This window comes from Terrapene carolina, unplaced genomic scaffold (genome assembly GCF_002925995.2).
Source record: "Terrapene carolina triunguis isolate 2854851 unplaced genomic scaffold, T_m_triunguis-2.0 Scaffold62, whole genome shotgun sequence".
Classification (NCBI taxonomy): domain Eukaryota; kingdom Metazoa; phylum Chordata; order Testudines; family Emydidae; genus Terrapene; species Terrapene triunguis.
The window spans coordinates 9,387,472-9,405,551 of record NW_020664413.1 but is presented as its reverse complement, the minus strand read 5'-3'; the positions used below and the strand labels follow the sequence as shown (position 1 = coordinate 9,405,551).

At 42.6% G+C, this 18,080-nt stretch overlaps 1 protein-coding gene across 1 annotated transcript in view; it reads left to right on the top strand.

Annotated features, from left to right (window-relative positions):
- ADCY5 (adenylate cyclase 5) overlaps nt 1-18,080 on the top strand; it is a 296,914-nt gene that overhangs the window by 247,045 nt on the left and 31,789 nt on the right. Inside the window, exons 9-12 of the mRNA XM_026647401.2 lie at nt 1,884-1,906; nt 8,714-8,858; nt 11,076-11,173; nt 15,119-15,206. Coding sequence (XP_026503186.1) covers nt 1,884-1,906; nt 8,714-8,858; nt 11,076-11,173; nt 15,119-15,206 — 354 coding nt within the window. The remainder of the gene's footprint in view (nt 1-1,883; nt 1,907-8,713; nt 8,859-11,075; nt 11,174-15,118; nt 15,207-18,080) is intronic.

Genomic DNA, 18,080 nt, shown 5'->3' with positions numbered 1-18,080 from the left:
TGTCCCCATGTGTCTCTGTGCCTCCACCCAGCCACTCCCCTGTCCCCATGTGTCTCTGTGCCTCCACCCAGCCACTCCCCTGTCCCCATGTGTCCCTGCACCCCCTCCCTCTGTCCCCATGTGTCTCTGTGCCCCCACCAGCCACTCCCCTGTCCCCATGTGTCTCTGTGCCCCATCCAGCCACTCCCCTGTCCCTATGTGTCCCTGTACCCCGACCGCATGTGTCTCTGTGCCCCCACCAAGCCACTCCCCTGTCCCTATGTAGCTCTGCACCCGCTCCCCCATCACCATGTGGCCCTGTGCCTCCACTCCCATTCAGCCCCTTCCCCAGTCTGTCCTCCCCCACTAGCCCTTATGAGCCCCTATCTGACCTCCCAGGTAGTCTGTCTCCCTATAACCCCTGTCTCCTGACCTGGCCCACTGCGAAGAAGGCTGCTCTCTTCCTTCCCTCGCAGGCAGGGAGCTGCTGCTGTTCTTGCATCACAGCACCCTTTGGTGGGCAAAAGGCAGAGCTGCAGCAACATTTCGACAGAAGCATTTTTCTTTGCACAAAAAAAAAATATGTGGGGCTCATTAATTATGCACGCATGCAGTAGAGCAGAATTCCCCCAGTAGTATAGCATACCATCATTTTACTTGTAAAATAAACACAGTTGAGCTGGAGTCATTGAGATGCACAAAACCCCCATGGAATCCTACATCTGTCATCACTACATTTGCTAGAGTTTTAACACAGTGTACAAATTCTGCCCTCATGTACATGGGCATAACTCCTGTTGATTTCAGTGAGACTCGTACCTGGGTATCTGAAGGCAGATTTTGGTCCAGTCCATATAAGACCTATTTTATGAAGCTATTCTGCTCTCTCAGGTATGTTAATAGACATTTCAGATTGCAGATAAATGCATATTTTTTCTCTGGGGACCCTTCAAACAACTCTCAGGGCTTTGTTGGACCTGTAAACCTGTAGATAGCTCATTCAATAAACCTGAATGATCCTGGAGTGTATTTTAATTTACTTGCCAAAATACAAGAAATTTCCCCCTTCCCATTCATAGAGATGCATTTTCGTGTTAAAGGGGAGCATGGAAGGGCTTGAAAAAGAACAGATTTTGTTAGTAATGCTTAACTAAATGGATCCCCAATAAATAGTCCATTAATGTCTTATCCACTGTTTTGATGGCTGAAAAGTCTATGCTTACGCAAAATACTTGGCATGATAAAATTCCAAGAATGGGAATTTCAAAAACCGTGGCCAAATTCTACTCCCATTTAAGTTTCACTGTGTTAGACCAGCTCTGAGCACTTTTGAAAATCCCACCCTAATAAGAGAAATGACTTTAAGAAAACGAAAGACTTCAAAACTAGACATGGGAGAGCAAAGACTCATGAAAGTAAGTATTGAGGAAGAAATGGATATCTAACTATATAAGCCCTTCCTGTGATTGGAGGCAGACAACATCAGCCAAATTCATACATTGTGCAGGCTAGCAGTGCATTAACTACAATGGAGTTGCACCCACCTGTCTGTCTGAATTTTGACCCAAGTGTGTATTGCATCACTTGTATCAGTAACCTTTTCTTAAAGGCACAGCAAATGCATGACAAAGATCAACTGAAGGAGCAGAAGCCATTCTCTTACCTTTAACTTTCCTATGTTTATTTTAAGACATGTATTTATATAAAATTGTGTTCTGTCCAATCTATCTGATGAATGATATAGAGACAGAGAATATTGTATTGGCTTGGCAAGGTTCTCCATCAACATATAACAAATGTACACTGTGCAAGCTCCTGTATGAAATGCCATCCTTCAGAATTCTTTGTTGTATCCAAGGTCATTCTGTTTCCTAACTGTTATGTTTCATTTTCCTTTCTTTCAGGGTTTTGAGGATCCCAAGGACAAGTAAGCAAATTTTGTCATAAATGTTTTGTGTTTCTACATTCTTGTTTGTTTGTTTTTCCTAATGTGAAATTAGCGTTTGAGACAGATGCCCAGTTTCCAACAGTGGAGACGGGAGTCCCCATCTTTTTTATACACGGATGAAGTCATAGCATGAAGAGTGGCAGTGACGTTTCCTGTAGGGGCAGCTAATCTACAGGCATCACCTCCATGAGTGTGAAGATTAGTCCATTTCCAATTACCTTCTGTTTTAAGCATCTCTGTTGAGAAGGAGTCTAAGTGCCAGTTGCAGAACCTGTCCTAGAGAATTATAAATGATGCTGGCACACATGGCATTCTCTTACCCAGGGCACTTCTTGTGCAAGAGCGCTTGAGCAATAACCACTGCTGCTATTATTATTTATTTATTTTGCTTTACCAGTTAAGGAACAGTAAGGATGGCCTTCAATAGGAATGGGTTCAGCATATCAGCTCAGGGAAGATGGGAGTGGGGATTATAAAGTGGGAGAGGACAGTAAGAGATCCTCCTAGCTCCAGTAGTGAAATAGAGGAACCCCTGAGACAAGAGAGTTGAGGCAGAACTCTTACTCCCTTAGTGTTACACAATCGCTACACTTACAGGGGCTCCCATGTCAGCTTGTCGATCCAGCAAAGGCAATATCAATGCTCAGAGCTTTAGCTGGCAGATCATTCATTTAGGGGAAGTGGCAGCTCAGATAGAAGAAACCCAGCCAGATAAGAGAGATGTAAAATGCATTTAGAGTCATTCTACTGCTAGTGCCAATGAAATTACCTGTAGTAGGTGGTAATGTAGAGGAGCAGTTGGGCCAGGAAATAAGAGTTAACTTGTGTACACTTACACTGGGCTCATTTCCTAAATGAAGCAAATGAGAGAGAAATAACAGAACAGGGGCTGTAATGGGATACTTGTGAATGAGGGTTCATATACTGAGAAGTCAGTTGCACCATCTATCAGAGTTGATTTATGGGTAATGAAAGCTATCCTACTGTGACACTAAACAAATGGATTACTCTGTTATCCACAACAGGCAGGGCCCTACCTTATAGTTATAAATCACTTTACAAACATTATCCAACCCTCATAGCAGCCCTATCAAGTAATAAGGTAAGTAAGAATAGTTATCCCCATTTTACAGGAGGAGAAGCTGGGGCAGAGAGGTTGCAACTTGCCACCAGGAGATGTTGCCAGAGCCAGCATTTGAACTCTGGAGTTCTTGGCTCCCAGTTCTGTGCTAAACCCACTGGGGTCATGCTTTTCAATGAATACATAAAGTCAAGCCCACTCCATGAAAATTCATATTGAAACAGGGAAGCCTTCAGCCTGGAGAGAAGGATGTCATCTGTGAACTTTGGCATATGTTGAAGGGAACAGCATTCCAGAGTTTTGGGCCCCTCCCTCCAGTACAAAGGGTTGTGACCAAAATCTTCAGAAGCGGCCAGTGATATTAAGTGCCTCGGTTTTTGGTAGTCCAACTTAGAAACATCTTGCTTGATTTGCAGAGAGGCTGAGCACCCACAGTTTTTCAGTAAAGCCAGTGGGAGTTGTGGGTGCTCAGCGCCTCTGAAAATTGGGCCCCTTTACGGTCTCTCAAATTGAGACAACCAAAATCCCTGGCTGCTTCTGAAAATGTTGGCCTGTGTGAATAAAAGACCAATTCTGTCAAGTTATTTATTCCCAGTGGTTCTAACAAACCTCTGTGACAAAAATGCTTACTCTGCTCCTCGCCCTCAACATTCCTTATCTTTTTGTTTGTTTGTTTTCAAAACATACCCAGAAGAAAATTTACATATAAAGGATGTTTCTCTAACGATGCTGGGCCATTATGAGACGGATATGGTAACAAGATGTTGATATTAAATTTCCAAGAAAGATGATCCTTTTTTGTTAAATTCATCGCTGGCAGCTCATTAAAATGAGTGATACTTGCTCTAAATTTTCCAGTTCACTCAGGATCATATACCAGTTTATGCCTTAAATCTTTACTTGCTTGCCTCTTTTTTTGACTATGAAGTTGGCTCTCAACAGAATTTTTTCTTGGCATATATTCCAGTTAGTTGTCTGTCTTAAAATCTGCTGTTTTTTTTTTTTTTAAAGATTCTTCAAGATCATATTAACTCTGAGGTTTTACCTCTAAATTTTGAACAACAAAAATGCTATTAAGAATTAAATCCTAATAATTGCATTATTTGATCTCACTACTGATATTAACCTGTTGCTCACTAAATGTGTTTGCAACAGAAGTAGAGGAAGAGGCCAGCAGTGAGAAGGAGGGGTGGGGGGAAACAACCATAGATTAATTGCCAGTTGTGTTTACTAATAAAGCATCTTTATTACCAAGATATTTTTATTTATGAGAGAATTTTTATTGTAGAGGTGTGATTAAAATAACAGAGGAATGTTATTTGGCTGTAGGTCTTTGATGTGAATGAATCAAGCTATGTGGGAGCTGAATTGAATCGGTTGCCACTGCCATTTGTAAAATATCTGGTTTTAGGGTCAAATTGGCACCTCCCCTGGAAGTGACATGGCAAAATGACAAGTGGCTCAGGAAGCTCCATGAGAGTCATGCTTGGGAATTTCTACTGATCTTTCCTGCGACAGGGCGTAAATAGGTTGTTTCATGTCCTTTGGAGTAATGACCCTGCCCTGAGTGGAGTCTCTAGGAGGAGGTGTCACTCAATAAGAATAAAAGTTATGGGGAGGGGGGTTTGTTAATTTTTTTTTTGGGGGGGGGAAGAAGAGTTAAAACCCTAGCACAGTGGTGGACAACCTGCAGCCCACGGGCCGCATGCGGCCCATCAGGCTAATCCGCTGGTGGGCCGCGAGACAGTTTGTTTACATTGACTGTCCACAGGCACAGCCTGCAGCTCCCAGTGGCCGCGGTTCGCCGTTCCTGGCCGATGGGAGCTGCGGGAAGCGGCGTGGGCTGCAGGGACGTGCTAGCCGCCACTTCCCACAGCTCCTATTGGCCAGGAACGGTGAACCGCGGCCACTGGGAGCTGCGGGCGGCCATGCCAATGTAAACAAATTGACTCGTGGCCCACCAGCGGATTACGCTGATGGGCGCCCGTAGGTTTCCCACCACTGCCCTAGGAGGTCTTTCAGAGTACCAGCGGGATGGGCTTCCTCATGTTTAAGCATTTTGATGCAGCTTAAATGCTTCCAAAAGCCAGAATAATAATTTTGAAGTCTGTCTGACAGCAAGGGACCCTAACATGCTCTCCTTCCCCAGGGCCATATAACATAAAACAGTATCAATCAAAGTTTCTACACACACCCTTCATTGCTCGACCAATGTAACTCTACTCTGGCATCTGTGGCAAGAAGTGTACTGCTAAAGGTGATGTGGACTAATGTCCAAAAGGAACTGCTCTGAGGCAACCAACTCAAGGCTACCAAACTGCGACGGGATAACACTTTGAGACTTTGGCTGGATTCAAACCAGCAACCTAGTGGTGAAATGACGCATAGGCCATTACTAAGCCTGAACCAGCCAGCCACAGTCAAAAACTACCCAAAGTGGTAGTTCTCCTTCCCAGTTCCTCCCAGGCTGTGCTGTTAGACTGGAACTTTGAATCTAGCTGAGGCTCACTGAGATGGCAATGAGTTTTAACCTTGGATTCTTGGAGAAAATTATTGCAACTCTCATGTGATATAAAAATGGCTACATTTAAATTGTCCAAATCTAGAAATAACTAGCAGGAATTTTGAATGCATTCTGTAAATAGGACTAGTAATTTCCTTGCTCTTTTTATGAAACTAGAGAACAGGATTATGACAATTGAGCAAAAATAAAAAATGGCTCTTTATGTACTTAAGCAGATGTGGTTTCTTTAAAACAAACATCTAGAAGTAAATTGAATTTCCTTTCCTCCACGGGGAAATCTAAATTGCATTTCAGAAGTGGAATATATACTAGCTGATGGATTAAATAACTGTGGTGTCCAAAAATAAAAACAGTCCTTCTCCTTTCCCTGACCCCTGTTGAAATGCAAACCCTTTCTATAACAACATTGAGGAACTGAGACAAAGACTATTTGCATTTGCCAGACTGCCTCTTGTTTGAATGCTGAGGATGTATTGTAATGACTTGTCTACTGCATATATCTATCACTGTCTTCTTTTGGTTGGAATTTCAATGATCAATGGTGTGTCATAAGACAGTGGGGCCTGATTATTATTTTTTGTCAGATATATGCAGATCCTGTTGACTTAAATTGAAGTTGTGAGTATTGAGCTCTTCTGAAAATCAGGTCCAATAATGCTAAAGCTAGCGAAAAGTCTCCTTTAATTCCAGTGTTGTGGGGCATTGGCTTTTGAAACAGAAGTCCCGATTATGTTTTGGCCAATTTTGCGAGCATCTTACTCACACCTACAGAGGTCTGTTGGCCATGGGTTTGTTACAATTCATGCTATATGCCTGCATTAGCCAGTGTTATATAGCACTGACAAAACCCAGAAAACTCAGCCGGCAATACCATCTTTCATCCTGCCCTGTTGTGCTTTAGGTTTCATTTTTTAGGAGTGTCTGAACAATGGTTGATTTTGCCTAACATGGGCTGTATATTGCCCTGGAATCAATTAGAATTGCAGTTGGAATCAGGAATCACATTAGGGTCTGTCCTAATACAAGCTATATTTACTTGGGCATCATGGAAACTGAGCAGAATAACAAAATTTCAGCTTTAGCTTTTAATTTCTGCCTCGTCAGTTTAAGCCAGACCATTAAAGAGACAATGTCAAGCTATAAAAATTCTGACTAAGGTTTTTCAAAAATGATTAGTGCCTTACTTTTTGGGTGCTCAACTTGAGACCTTAAAGAAGTCTGATTTTCAGACTGTTGGTTTTCATCACTATTTTAAAATTACATCCCTTTAAGGTGGCTCTATGTAGGCATCGGAAAAACTGTGGTATGAAAAAAGCTGTGGGACTGAAAATCACTAATCATTTGAAAATCTTGGTCCATATGTTTGGAAAGTAGGATCTGACTCCACATTGCCTTGCCACCTCGTGTCATCTTTTCTCTTAGCTTAAAGGTATAAAATAATATCATTTGCACAAGAAAATGGTTTGACCCAAGAACCTCGGGATGCCAGAGCTGCCAGGGCTGGCACAGATCCCTGAGGTTTATAGGGGTACAGGGATCCCCCTAGGTTCCCCAAAAGAATGTCATGCACGGTCTCTAATGAAAGCCTGTGTCGCACTGGTCATCATGACCATTGTGAGATGCATGTACGGAGAATATGTGAGGAGTTATGTGTATATATCTAAAATTGTCATCTCTGTAGTTACAAACAGGGTCACTCAAAGGTAGCATGTCTTGAGATAAACTTCTCCAGACAGGAGATGGGAATCACTTATCTCCATGGGGGCTATTGTGTATTGTATATCCTACAATAGGAGTCTGTTAGCATTCTAAGGCAAATGCTAATGAAGAGCTGGCAGAGACTTGAGAAGAAAGTTAACAGGAAGGGTAAACAGTGGGGGAGGGACCCTATCTTGAGGTGACCTTCAAAAGTCTGTTCTGTATATTTGGAGGTGCAAAGAGACACTCTGGTGTCCTTCGCCTAGGAAGTAAACCGAGAGCCAGTTTGCTTCATGAAAAAGGGATCTCAACCAGGCTTGGTTGAAAATGCTGGAGAGAGCTTTGGATGAGATGAACTTCTTAAGACAGGAGGATAACTTGTTTGCAGTGGTATAGTTAGTTAAGTTTAGGCTTTAGAGTACATGTTATGACGTTGTTTTATATGGAACCATTTGTTCCCATCTCTCACATTGGTTTTTATTGGAATTTCTATTCTTTCTTAAATATGTTTTTCTTTTGTTTTATAATTGTACTCAAGTGCTGTGCGTAATACAGGAGCGGTGGTCTAAGGTAAAACAGATAAACTGTGGTACACTGTTCTTTTGGGAACAGAGGATCTGGGATTTCTGTGAGTATCCAGTGATTGCAGCTGGATACCATAGGGGAACACTTTGAAATGACTTAGGGTGCATCTATAGTCAATTTGCAAAGCAAAGAGTCAGCTGGTGTAGCCCAAAGAAGAGTGCTTGAGTGGCTGACAGGCTGGTTGTGTTGGGGAGCTAACGCCCACCTGGCACAAGCAAGACTGTCATGCTGGAGGCAGGTGGTGATGAGGAGACTCACAGCCCTGGCTGCCCCAAATGTCACAAATGGAAAGTTCCGATTTGGTATCAATTTATACTTTGCCAAGCTGTAAATAACTACTCAGGAATGACACAGTGGCGAGTCATGCCCGACACCTTTAACTGTTCCTGACAACACTGTAGATAAACAAAGCTGGAGAAATTTTCAAGTTCTAAAATTTCAAGCTGGGTCAGCGTGTGGAAGATTTTGACAATTTTTGTGATTTTTTTCCCCATGTTTTTTGACCAACTCAGGCAATGTCATACATAGCAGGAATGAAATATAGGGAAAAAACAAAGCACAAGAATAACGGTGGGAAAATCCATGTGGTTTTAGAGGTTGATGTATGATAAAAATACACGTTTAACGAAAGCAAACACCTTGATGATGGGGAAAGACATCTATATCAAATATCTTAATTGGGTGAAGACAGACGGATGAGCACTGACAATGTATTGGATAGCTGATAACATTTCACCTGGAGATTATCCAGCTAAAGTTTGTAATAAATGAGAAGCGATTAACATCCAGGTGGCTCTACGGTGAACCGGTGCACTCCTTTGGGCCTCTTTGCCGAAAAAAGATCAAGCTGAGTGCTCTGTAAAGTTCCCATTCTCTTCCATTTTTGTGACATCCTCAGGAACACGCAAGAAAGCATGAACCCAGAGGATGAGGTGGATGAGTTTCTGGGCCGTGCAATCGATGCCAGAAGTATTGATCGGTTACGCTCTGAGCATGTTCGCAAGTTTCTCTTAACATTCAGGGAGCCTGACTTAGAGAAGAAGGTAAGATTCCCCAATAACTACTCTCTCGGATGAAGAAAGTCTATTGTTAGTTTTGTTTGTCCAATATAAGCTTAAAATCTTCTTCCTACAGTTTGGAGTTACTTTACTTTTTTCCCCCCACTTATCACTTCAGTTCCTCTAGGGAGATTTTAACTTACCTGCTTTTAGAGGACACAGTGTATCTGTTGAAGGAAACATTTGATAGAAATGCACCATTGGGTAGGAATGCATGCTGAGCCATTTCTCTCTCACCTATAGCAATAGTGAACTTCAGAGTGAAATCAAGATGTTCTTGTGCCCATTACTGATCATTGGAGGATGTGTCGTGGGTGTCACTCAAAATTATACTCTTTCTAAACTGCACTGCTCTCTTCTACAGTTTAGGAGAGGAAGGGTGATCTTGAGGCTAAGGAACAGGATTTAGGAAATCTGGATCTGCCACAGATATCCTGTGTGATCTGGGGAAAAGCATTTAATCTCTCTGCCCTTCAGTTGCCCGTAAAATGGAGACAATACTACTTCACAGGGATGTGAGAATAAATTCAAAATAAGTTTGGAGGCACACTCATACTACAATGGTGTGTACTATATGAGTAAATAAATTATTTTACGCACGCACGCACTGCTTAGGGAAAATTTAAGCTCTGCCTTTTTTAATCCTAAATAATGTGAGCCTTAGGGCTATGTGAGCTGTCTTTAGGATAACCCTTAATAATAACAATAAAAGGTGAGCCATATTTTTAACAGGAAAAGCCATATCTATAAATTTTGTATTGGTCAGGTTAAGTTTGAGTCTGCTATTCTATTACTATGTTTACCAATTATGTTTGTACTGCAAAAAGAGGATACAGTGATTAATCTAGTTAAAGAGCAAGATGTCTTTGCAGTAATTGCAGTATTTTTTCAATTCTGAATGGATCACATTAGCGTTGATCAGAAGTGTAAGCATGTTATTTTCCACATTTGATTTTAAATTTTTAAGAAAACTGAATGGTTCACATATCTCAAGGGCCCCCTTGTTTCACAGCTTAGGGATTGAATTTGTTTGGACTAAGAATTGCAGTTCTAGCAGCACAGAGGACACGTTTAGGAATTGGACACAGCTCATCTGTGACTGACACTGATCACTAATGTAACAAGGAGTCTGGTGATACCTTATACCTGATACCTGATCACTAATGTGAATGTTGTGAATTAATGAGAACCTGTGGCAACCTCACATTTTCATTAGAACCAACTAAAACTGCGCAAGTGTTTTTTAACACTGGCAGATACCACGAAAAACAATGTTTTCTCACTAGGCTTGAAAGAGGCAAACAAGAAATTGGTGTTTTCACAATAATCTTTCACTTCTGGTGAAATGCAGTGATTTGTTGACACGTTACCTTTTAATGCATGAACAAAAAATTGCACTGGATTCTGTTCCAAAGAAAAGGTGAAGGGGGGAAAAAACCCTTCTCAGAAGGTCTTTGTATCATATAAGTTGCATCCATCAATTCTACCTTGGCCTTTGATAGGTCCCCAGATCCCTGGAGGGCAGGCAAATTGTTCTGGAGCATCCACTGGCCTGCTCCAATTGGACTACAGTTCCCAGCTGTCTCTATTATTATTCGTACTGCAACAGCGCTTACAGACCCCAAACAGGGATCAGGTCTCCATTGTGCTAGAGCCTGTACAGACACAAAGCAAAAAGTGGATCCCAAAGAGGATACACTCAAAGTAATGCCCCAGAGATTTTAGTTTAAACAAGAGATTCTCCTTGTGAGTAATCCCAAAGAAGATGTGTATATAGCAGAGAGCAGTCTGAATATGACACCAAATAAACTCAGTTTAGGAGCCTTAAAAAGCCTTGGCCATGTTTAACTATTTATCCCCACTGGAGAGAGCCCCAGATGGAATGAGTCAACATCTCACAGCTGTGCCCTTTGTTTCAGATTTATCTATTTTGACAGACATCAGGAAATGGACGAAATATAAATCTTCTTCCCATCTGCACAGGACCTTTCCACAGCCCTGAGATCTTTTTGGGGGGAGGGAGCCCCAAAATATAGGCTAAAGTAAGGGGAAATTTTCACACTTCTCTAAGTGGTAGTTCTGCAAGTGGTGCTTCTTGGGGAACCCAGAGGGTGCTGGGTGCTGAATGAGGGGTTTGGTGGGGCTTAGGGGGTGGTTATATGTATTACCTATGCTTATAAAAGCCTGTTTACTTCCTCGCAGTACTCCAAGCAAGTGGACGACAGATTTGGAGCCTATGTGGCTTGTGCCTCCCTCGTCTTCCTCTTCATCTGCTTTGTCCAAATCACAATCGTGCCCCAGTGAGTCGCTCTCTATCACTTTTTCTGCTTTCTGGCATTTTTTCTCTGTCCTTGAGGCTTCAGTGCATCAAAAGGAAGCAAAAGTCTTTAAATAATGCATGCCTAAGTAATGTACGATGCTTATTGTATGCCTTCATTTCTAGTTATGGTATATTATGCTTGGCATGCAAGGATTTTCATTTTGCCGGCATGATTTCCTTTAATGTTTACCTCTCATTTGAGAAGTTTGATTTAGTATATTTATAATCCCACACAAAACCAGATCACTAGAATAGAAAGGATTGTCTACTGAGGCAGTAAAGTCTTTGTAATACAGGGCTAGAGTGGGCCTATGTTGAATGCAGCTGAGCAGAGGAGGATGGGGGAATAAGCAATCCACCACAATCCTCTTGTTCAGCCTACTTGGATCTTGGATCTGAATACTGTTGCAAAGCTCTGCCTTGCTCTATGAACAAATGAGTGGGGAGGTCAGAGAATGGGCAGAGCGTCGTTTCAAGGGCTGCAGTCATTTATTCACCCTCTCCCAGCCAGGCAAGAGAGGCAGTGGGAAGGAATTGTGCTTCGTAGGTGTGTCAGAGATACAATGCCTTCTGGACTGGTGCAGCGTATGCATGGCCCTGTGCTCAGATGCGTGCCTCATGGCACAACCTAGCCCAGAGGATCTTTTCAAAAAAGACGATGCTTCAGAATTTTCATTTTTGTTATTGAAAAATGAGAAACTAAGTGTGCTTGTGTTTTTTCAGAGACCATAACTGGCTCAGTAGCGATGCTTTCTCGTGAATTGGGCACCTAAAAATAGAAAGTGCTCCTAAGATAATTTTAGAATCGGTCACTTTTAATCTCAAGAATAATATAATTGAAGAGTCAGAAATGCTCCAATTTATCTTCTTCCAATCTAAGAAAGCAAGATTAATGTCTGTCCGGGCCACAGAAGCAATATGATGTTTGAGGTCACTCTTTCTCCTCCCCCCAGGCAAAAGGAAGGTTGCCACTGCTCGAGGAATGATAGAATCAACAAAGCAGAATAGCAGCAGCAGAAATACAATGTATAAAGAGACAGATCCATTTAAGGAAATCAGAGGCTGAAAACTGAAATTAGGTCAATCCCTGCACTTCATACATGCTTAATAATCACTAAAGCTGTTCTTTTCATGTTTGCCCAGGTTCTGCAAAGGTTTACACTTTAGATCAGCTGACTTGATACTGCTGCCTTGAATTCATACCTTTGTGAGAGAAGCCCTTTTAAAGGGGTTCGATATGCCCATCAAGGTCTACACTGGGAAGGGGGAGGAGGATCGATCTAAATTACGCAACTTCAGCTACGTGAATAACGTAGCTGAAATCGACGTACTTAGATCTACTTACTGCAGGGTCTTCACTACGGTAAGTCGACTGCTGCCGCTCCCCTGTCAACTCTGCCTGCGCCTCTCACCGAGCTGGAGTACAGGAGTCGACGGGAGAGCGCTCAGGGATAGATTTATCGCGTCTAGTCTAGACGCGATAAATCAATCCCCGCTGGATCCATCGCTGCCCGCCAATCCGGCCAGTAGTGAAGACATACTCTAACCATACCAGCTACCGGACTATTTAATTAGAGCTAATTTAACATTTTTTGAAAGGGTTGACAAAAAATGTCTGTGCCCTTGGCCGTCCTATTGGCTGGCTCTCTCTGTTCTGTATTACACAAGGAAATCGGAGCAGCTTCATTATGATGTGGCATATGCTGTATGCCTGCCAGTCTTCTCTTATGGGCAGAAATATTTGATGTTTTGAAATTTTATTTCCAGGTGTTTTAGAGACTCCCATAATCTTGAGCACTTTTAGCTTTCCTCAAAAGAATCCACAGGCAGGATACTGGACCTTATAGTCAACTAGTCTAATCTGTATAGCAAAACCTACTGGGCTTGACATTTCAGACTCCAAACTGCATTTATGTGCATGGCCAAATCTGCATGAATGCTTTTTCTAGTATGGAAACCCACGTATAGGAAAGTCAATGAGATTTAGGATGCTAGATGCCCAAGTCTTTTGAAAATGGGACTTGGATGCTTTTGAAAATTTTACTCTGTGTCTTATGAGTATAACAACATGAGTTTCCTGTCTGCAAAATGAGTATAACACCACTTCCCTATCTCACAGGGGTGTTGTGAGAACAAATACATTACCGATTGTGAGGTGCTCAGATACTCCGGTAATGGAGAACATATAACAACCAGAGATCAATACATGCGCATTATTTTTCCATATATATTAATACTAGCTAACTGGCAAGACGGACTGGAAGTGGTGTGGGTTACCATACACCTCTAGAGACCCAAACTCATATCTGAGTTGGGTTACAAGTGAACCTGAATTTGGTGGTTCTAAGGTTCTGTACCAGTCTGTAGTGGTCATTTGTCCACATAGCAGAAATCTAGTATAAATGGATAATATCTTCTTAGGAGAGGACTAGAATAGCAAAGGAGTTGGAGGTCAGTGGTCAAGTGCATTGGCTGAGCTATGTAGAAGAGGACTCATTTGCCAGCACCATCAATCACCTTGCTTTCACAACCATTAAATTCATCCCAAAATTAGAACCCAAAACACAAACTCCTGCTAATTGCATTTATATATATAGGGATGTGTGTGTGTGTGTGTATATATATATATATATATATATATATATATATATAATATTGCAGGCAAGTAGTAGTGAGAATAGGATAATACCCACATTGCATGGGAGTTGTTAAATTCTCCACCATCCTGTGGATAGCTTGGCATGTTTGTAGGCTGATTTGGTTTCTAGAGTAAACAAAGCTTCATGATTCATCTTTGGACCAGATATATATTTCCATCACATTTTTTATTCATTTTTCTAATATTCTTAATTGCATGATTGTTGTCTTTACTGATGACAGCAATTAACAAGCAGCTGCAGCCATGTGTATGTGTGTTGCCATCAAATGCTTTCATGAAATATCAGCAGAATCTGAAACATCACACAAAATAGCAATGATCATTTGTGATAATAAAGAGGAATTGCCTTAATGAATGCCTTGAAGGCTCAAACAATGAATTAGCAAAGACAGTTGCCTCTGTCATGGAAGAACATGGAAACCAGCTGGCTTTGGTGTGTTTGGTCTTAATGTCACTGTGCAAGATAACCTCACTGATAATTTAAAGTGTTGGGATGGGAGGGGACCTGTCTCTTTTGTACTGAGACCAGAAACTTTCAAAATGTTATTGAATAATTGCACGATCAAAACAAAAATGTGTACCACAAAGCTGGCTTGGAAATCCTGTTTTCACTGAAAGGAAGAGTGGAAGGAGATGGGGCACAATGCAGACTCCCAGCACTGCTGCTTTATTCATGAGTGCTCTGATGCCCTCTTAGCCGTCTTTGTTCCTGAGCTTAGGCGGGAGGACAGCCAAAGTGGTAGAGCAGAGATTCTCTGTATGAGAAACTTGGGCATCTTCATGACTTTGTTGGATATGGGCTATTTCTCTGTATTTTCCTTCTTAGCCCATACAAGGTTTCTGTGTCCTTCACAGAGGATGCAAATGAAAGGATGGGGATGGACTCATAAGTGTGACTTGAAATATGTCTCCCCTGCATATTTCATGTGCACTTGGCTGCAGCGGCCTCAATTCTAAAGCGCAGCAAGTTTCTCTTCCAGTGAATCTGGTATCCATTGCCAGCCTGGGGGTGGCCCACTGTAACAAATTATGTTGTCATCTCTTCTAGCACATGAAACATTTCTCAGTCTCTCTGCTGCCACTCCGGCAATTTAAAGGGAACAGGGAAGCTCCTTATTCAAAGCATCTCCTACCTCCTACTGCCATCCTAGCCAGAGAGAAAGCCCATACCACATGTTATAGTTTGTACAGATGTACTAAGACTAAAAGCAGAGCGGTAACTGTTCTATATGGTGTAAATCTTTAAAAATCCCTTTCTGGTTTCAGATCTACATTTATGTTGGGTTTTTACCTGACCAGTTTTTTGATCCTGACCACAGTGGTGTTTGTTTCAGTCATTTACTCCTGCGTAAAGGTGAGTAATGAGATTTTTCTATACTGTCCTTTGCTGACCCTGTTAGCATAACCAGTCTGTTTCTTAAGCTAATATATAACATCCTTGTATTTCATTAGCTGTCCTTTCCCCACCATTCTCCATAGGTAGATGCACTTGCATACTACAATGATAAGGGTTATAGAAGAAACCTTAGATAAGACAGAATGAGCTGAGGTCATGTTGTGCTAGGATTGGCATCGTTTTCCACAGTCAGAAGTAATCAGCTGCTCTCCTTGTGGATCTGCATATCTATGAAGTCCCCTGCAGGCACTCTCATTTTGACTTTAAAAGAATAAAATTCCCAATGTGGAACCAAGAACACTGACCCTGCCCTTCCTCCCCTTAAACTTCCTGCAGAGCCGGCTGTGTATTGTCCCCTGTGGCACATGCTTGGTTTGGTAGGCAGATAATCAGAAGAAGAGTAGCATCAAGGAAATATGTCTTGAAGAGAAATAAAAGCAGAAACATTTAGAGCTTTCTCAGCCTGTCTCAGATGAGCGTAAGCAGTAATCAGTCAGTGATCTCCTTTTTGTAACCGGTGGTTGATAAGCAAAGAAGGATGGTTGTAAAACAAGTGTTAAGTATGCTCAGCCTTCCATAGTAAAACTCTCCTCTGTGCTTTTGGGAAGGCAGTGTGTTGGTGCTGGAGTATTTGGTCTGATGGTCTGTTGTGTCTGATGTTTTGTGGATTCTCCCATTTTGAAAGCCTCTGAAAGTTCAGATCCAGACTTCAGGGAACCTCACATTATGGCTCAGACCCAACTCTGCCCCTAACAGGCTAAAATGAAATCGCTCAATAGCACTTTTTTTTTCTAGAAAAAAAATCTGCCTGACACAGTCCACTACCTGATATCTGCAGCTCTTTAGTTCTGGATGCTATTGGTGGTACCAGTCTAAGGAAGGCACTCTGGGCAGATTTGATTGTTAAAAGTTAGACTTTGGCTTTTCCTTTAATATGGGCTATGAAATATTCCCAGTGAAACTCCAAAGGCCCTAAGCTATGTTAAAACTCAGAACTTAGGGTAGCTCACTGACAAGTTCCCAAAGGTTCCCTTTGGAGGGAACTTGCTCAGAAATGGGCTGTTCTCTTTGACCACACTTGTTGATGCTATTTGGGGCCAGTCGTCCTTTCTCGGTGGACGATGCCGTTTACAAGCTCAAGAGAACAATCTTAACAGGCACACAGGTCCCTCTGACCCAGGAGATGGTGCCCAGAGCGCCTTGTTAAACTTTATATGTCTCCATTTTAAACCCGTAGCCTGCACTGCCTATCTCTGACTGTCATTACTGTGTATGCAATGCTTTTGTGATTAATGATACAGTGTGGGCCAATCCAGAAAGCGTCTTGTGAACCCAGCATAGATCGACACGATGACATAATGGCACCAGGCAGCAACACTTGATCACAACACCAGCCAGCTAGAGCCTGTGCTGGAGGGGTTGGTTGCTGCAATGCACAGCTCTTTTTGGACTCGTGTCCTAGGACAAATGTTGTTGCAGCATCAGCTCTGCTGAGTCCAGGCTTGTGGCATTTGAGTCTGGCTGACACCAAACGAGGCTGACTTGAACAGGCATGGATATTTTCCTCCTGTTGGCTTGTATGGGCTTATATTATTTTCGTATACGGACAGCAGCACTAGCTTTTCGGATGTCAAAGATTTTTTTTATGAGTGATCTGAATGAAGAATGAGTTTATAATACACAAAGGAGTTCTCTGTGTCTCCATGACCCTGGAAGGCTGTTCTGTTTTGTTTTCCGTGCCTTGACCTCCCAAGTTCCCATTTAGGAGATCTGTCTAATGATGGCTGCAGCTGCTATTTTTAAGATGTCCCTCCCTCAGAAGATCAGCCTGGGCTACAAAACCACACATGCCCCCTGGGCAAACACAAAAAGGCAAGCCAATGAGGGCAGAAACGAGGAAGTTACTGTGAACTGCCTGTTTTTTCTAAGAAGTGGTTGTTTATCACTATATGCATAACATTACAGAGGTGCACCAAACACAGCGAGGTGTATCCTACCCCATAGAACTCACAGAGAATGAGTGGGTCTGGATGCTGTTTTTCCCACTTCTTCCTTCCTTTTCTGGATCTGAGGGGGCCACCAGGGGGTATGACATGAGAGGCTGCCCTGTGAAAGATCTACTGAACAGTTCCTGGTGGCTGGTTTTATTAAAGAGAAGCCCAAGCATATGGTTTCTCAGCACCAGTGAATTTTTGATTTCTCCACCATTTAGTGCTCAGATGCACAAAAGCCTCCCTGATTAGTGCACCAGATTATAAACATAACTAATGGGTTCTGGGCTGGCTGCTGGCAGCCTACACCCCTCTTGCAAAGATGGTCTTGTCAGTGTCTACAGTGAAAAGATGTCACATAGCAGAGGTGGACTTTTGATGTCAGCAGCTTCTAGTGGTCAATTACTGAAAGATTAAGGGGTGAATGTTCAAGTCAGTTTTTATTACTTGACTAGTTTGTCCATCCCAAAAGAGGATTCTGTTGTGTATTCTCTGACCACCAGCTGGAGAAAGGTGCTGGAGCTTTTGTTATCCTGAGAGAAATGGTGGTGAAACCAATGGTGGGAATGTTGAAGAGGAGCAGGAGTTGCTGTGGAGTTGTCAAGGCCTTGTGTGTGGCAGTGCCAGGGCCGGCTCCAGGCACCAGCCCAGCAAGCAGGTGCTTGGGGCGGCCAAGGGGAAGGGGCCGCACGTCGGGCTGTTTGGCGGCAATTCGGCGGCGGGTCCCTCTCGGAGGGAAGCACCTGCTGCCGAATTCCCGCCGAAGAAGAAAGCGGCGCGGTGGAGCTGCCGCCGGAGTGCCGCCGATTGCAATCGCGATCGCAGCTTTTTTTTTTTTTTT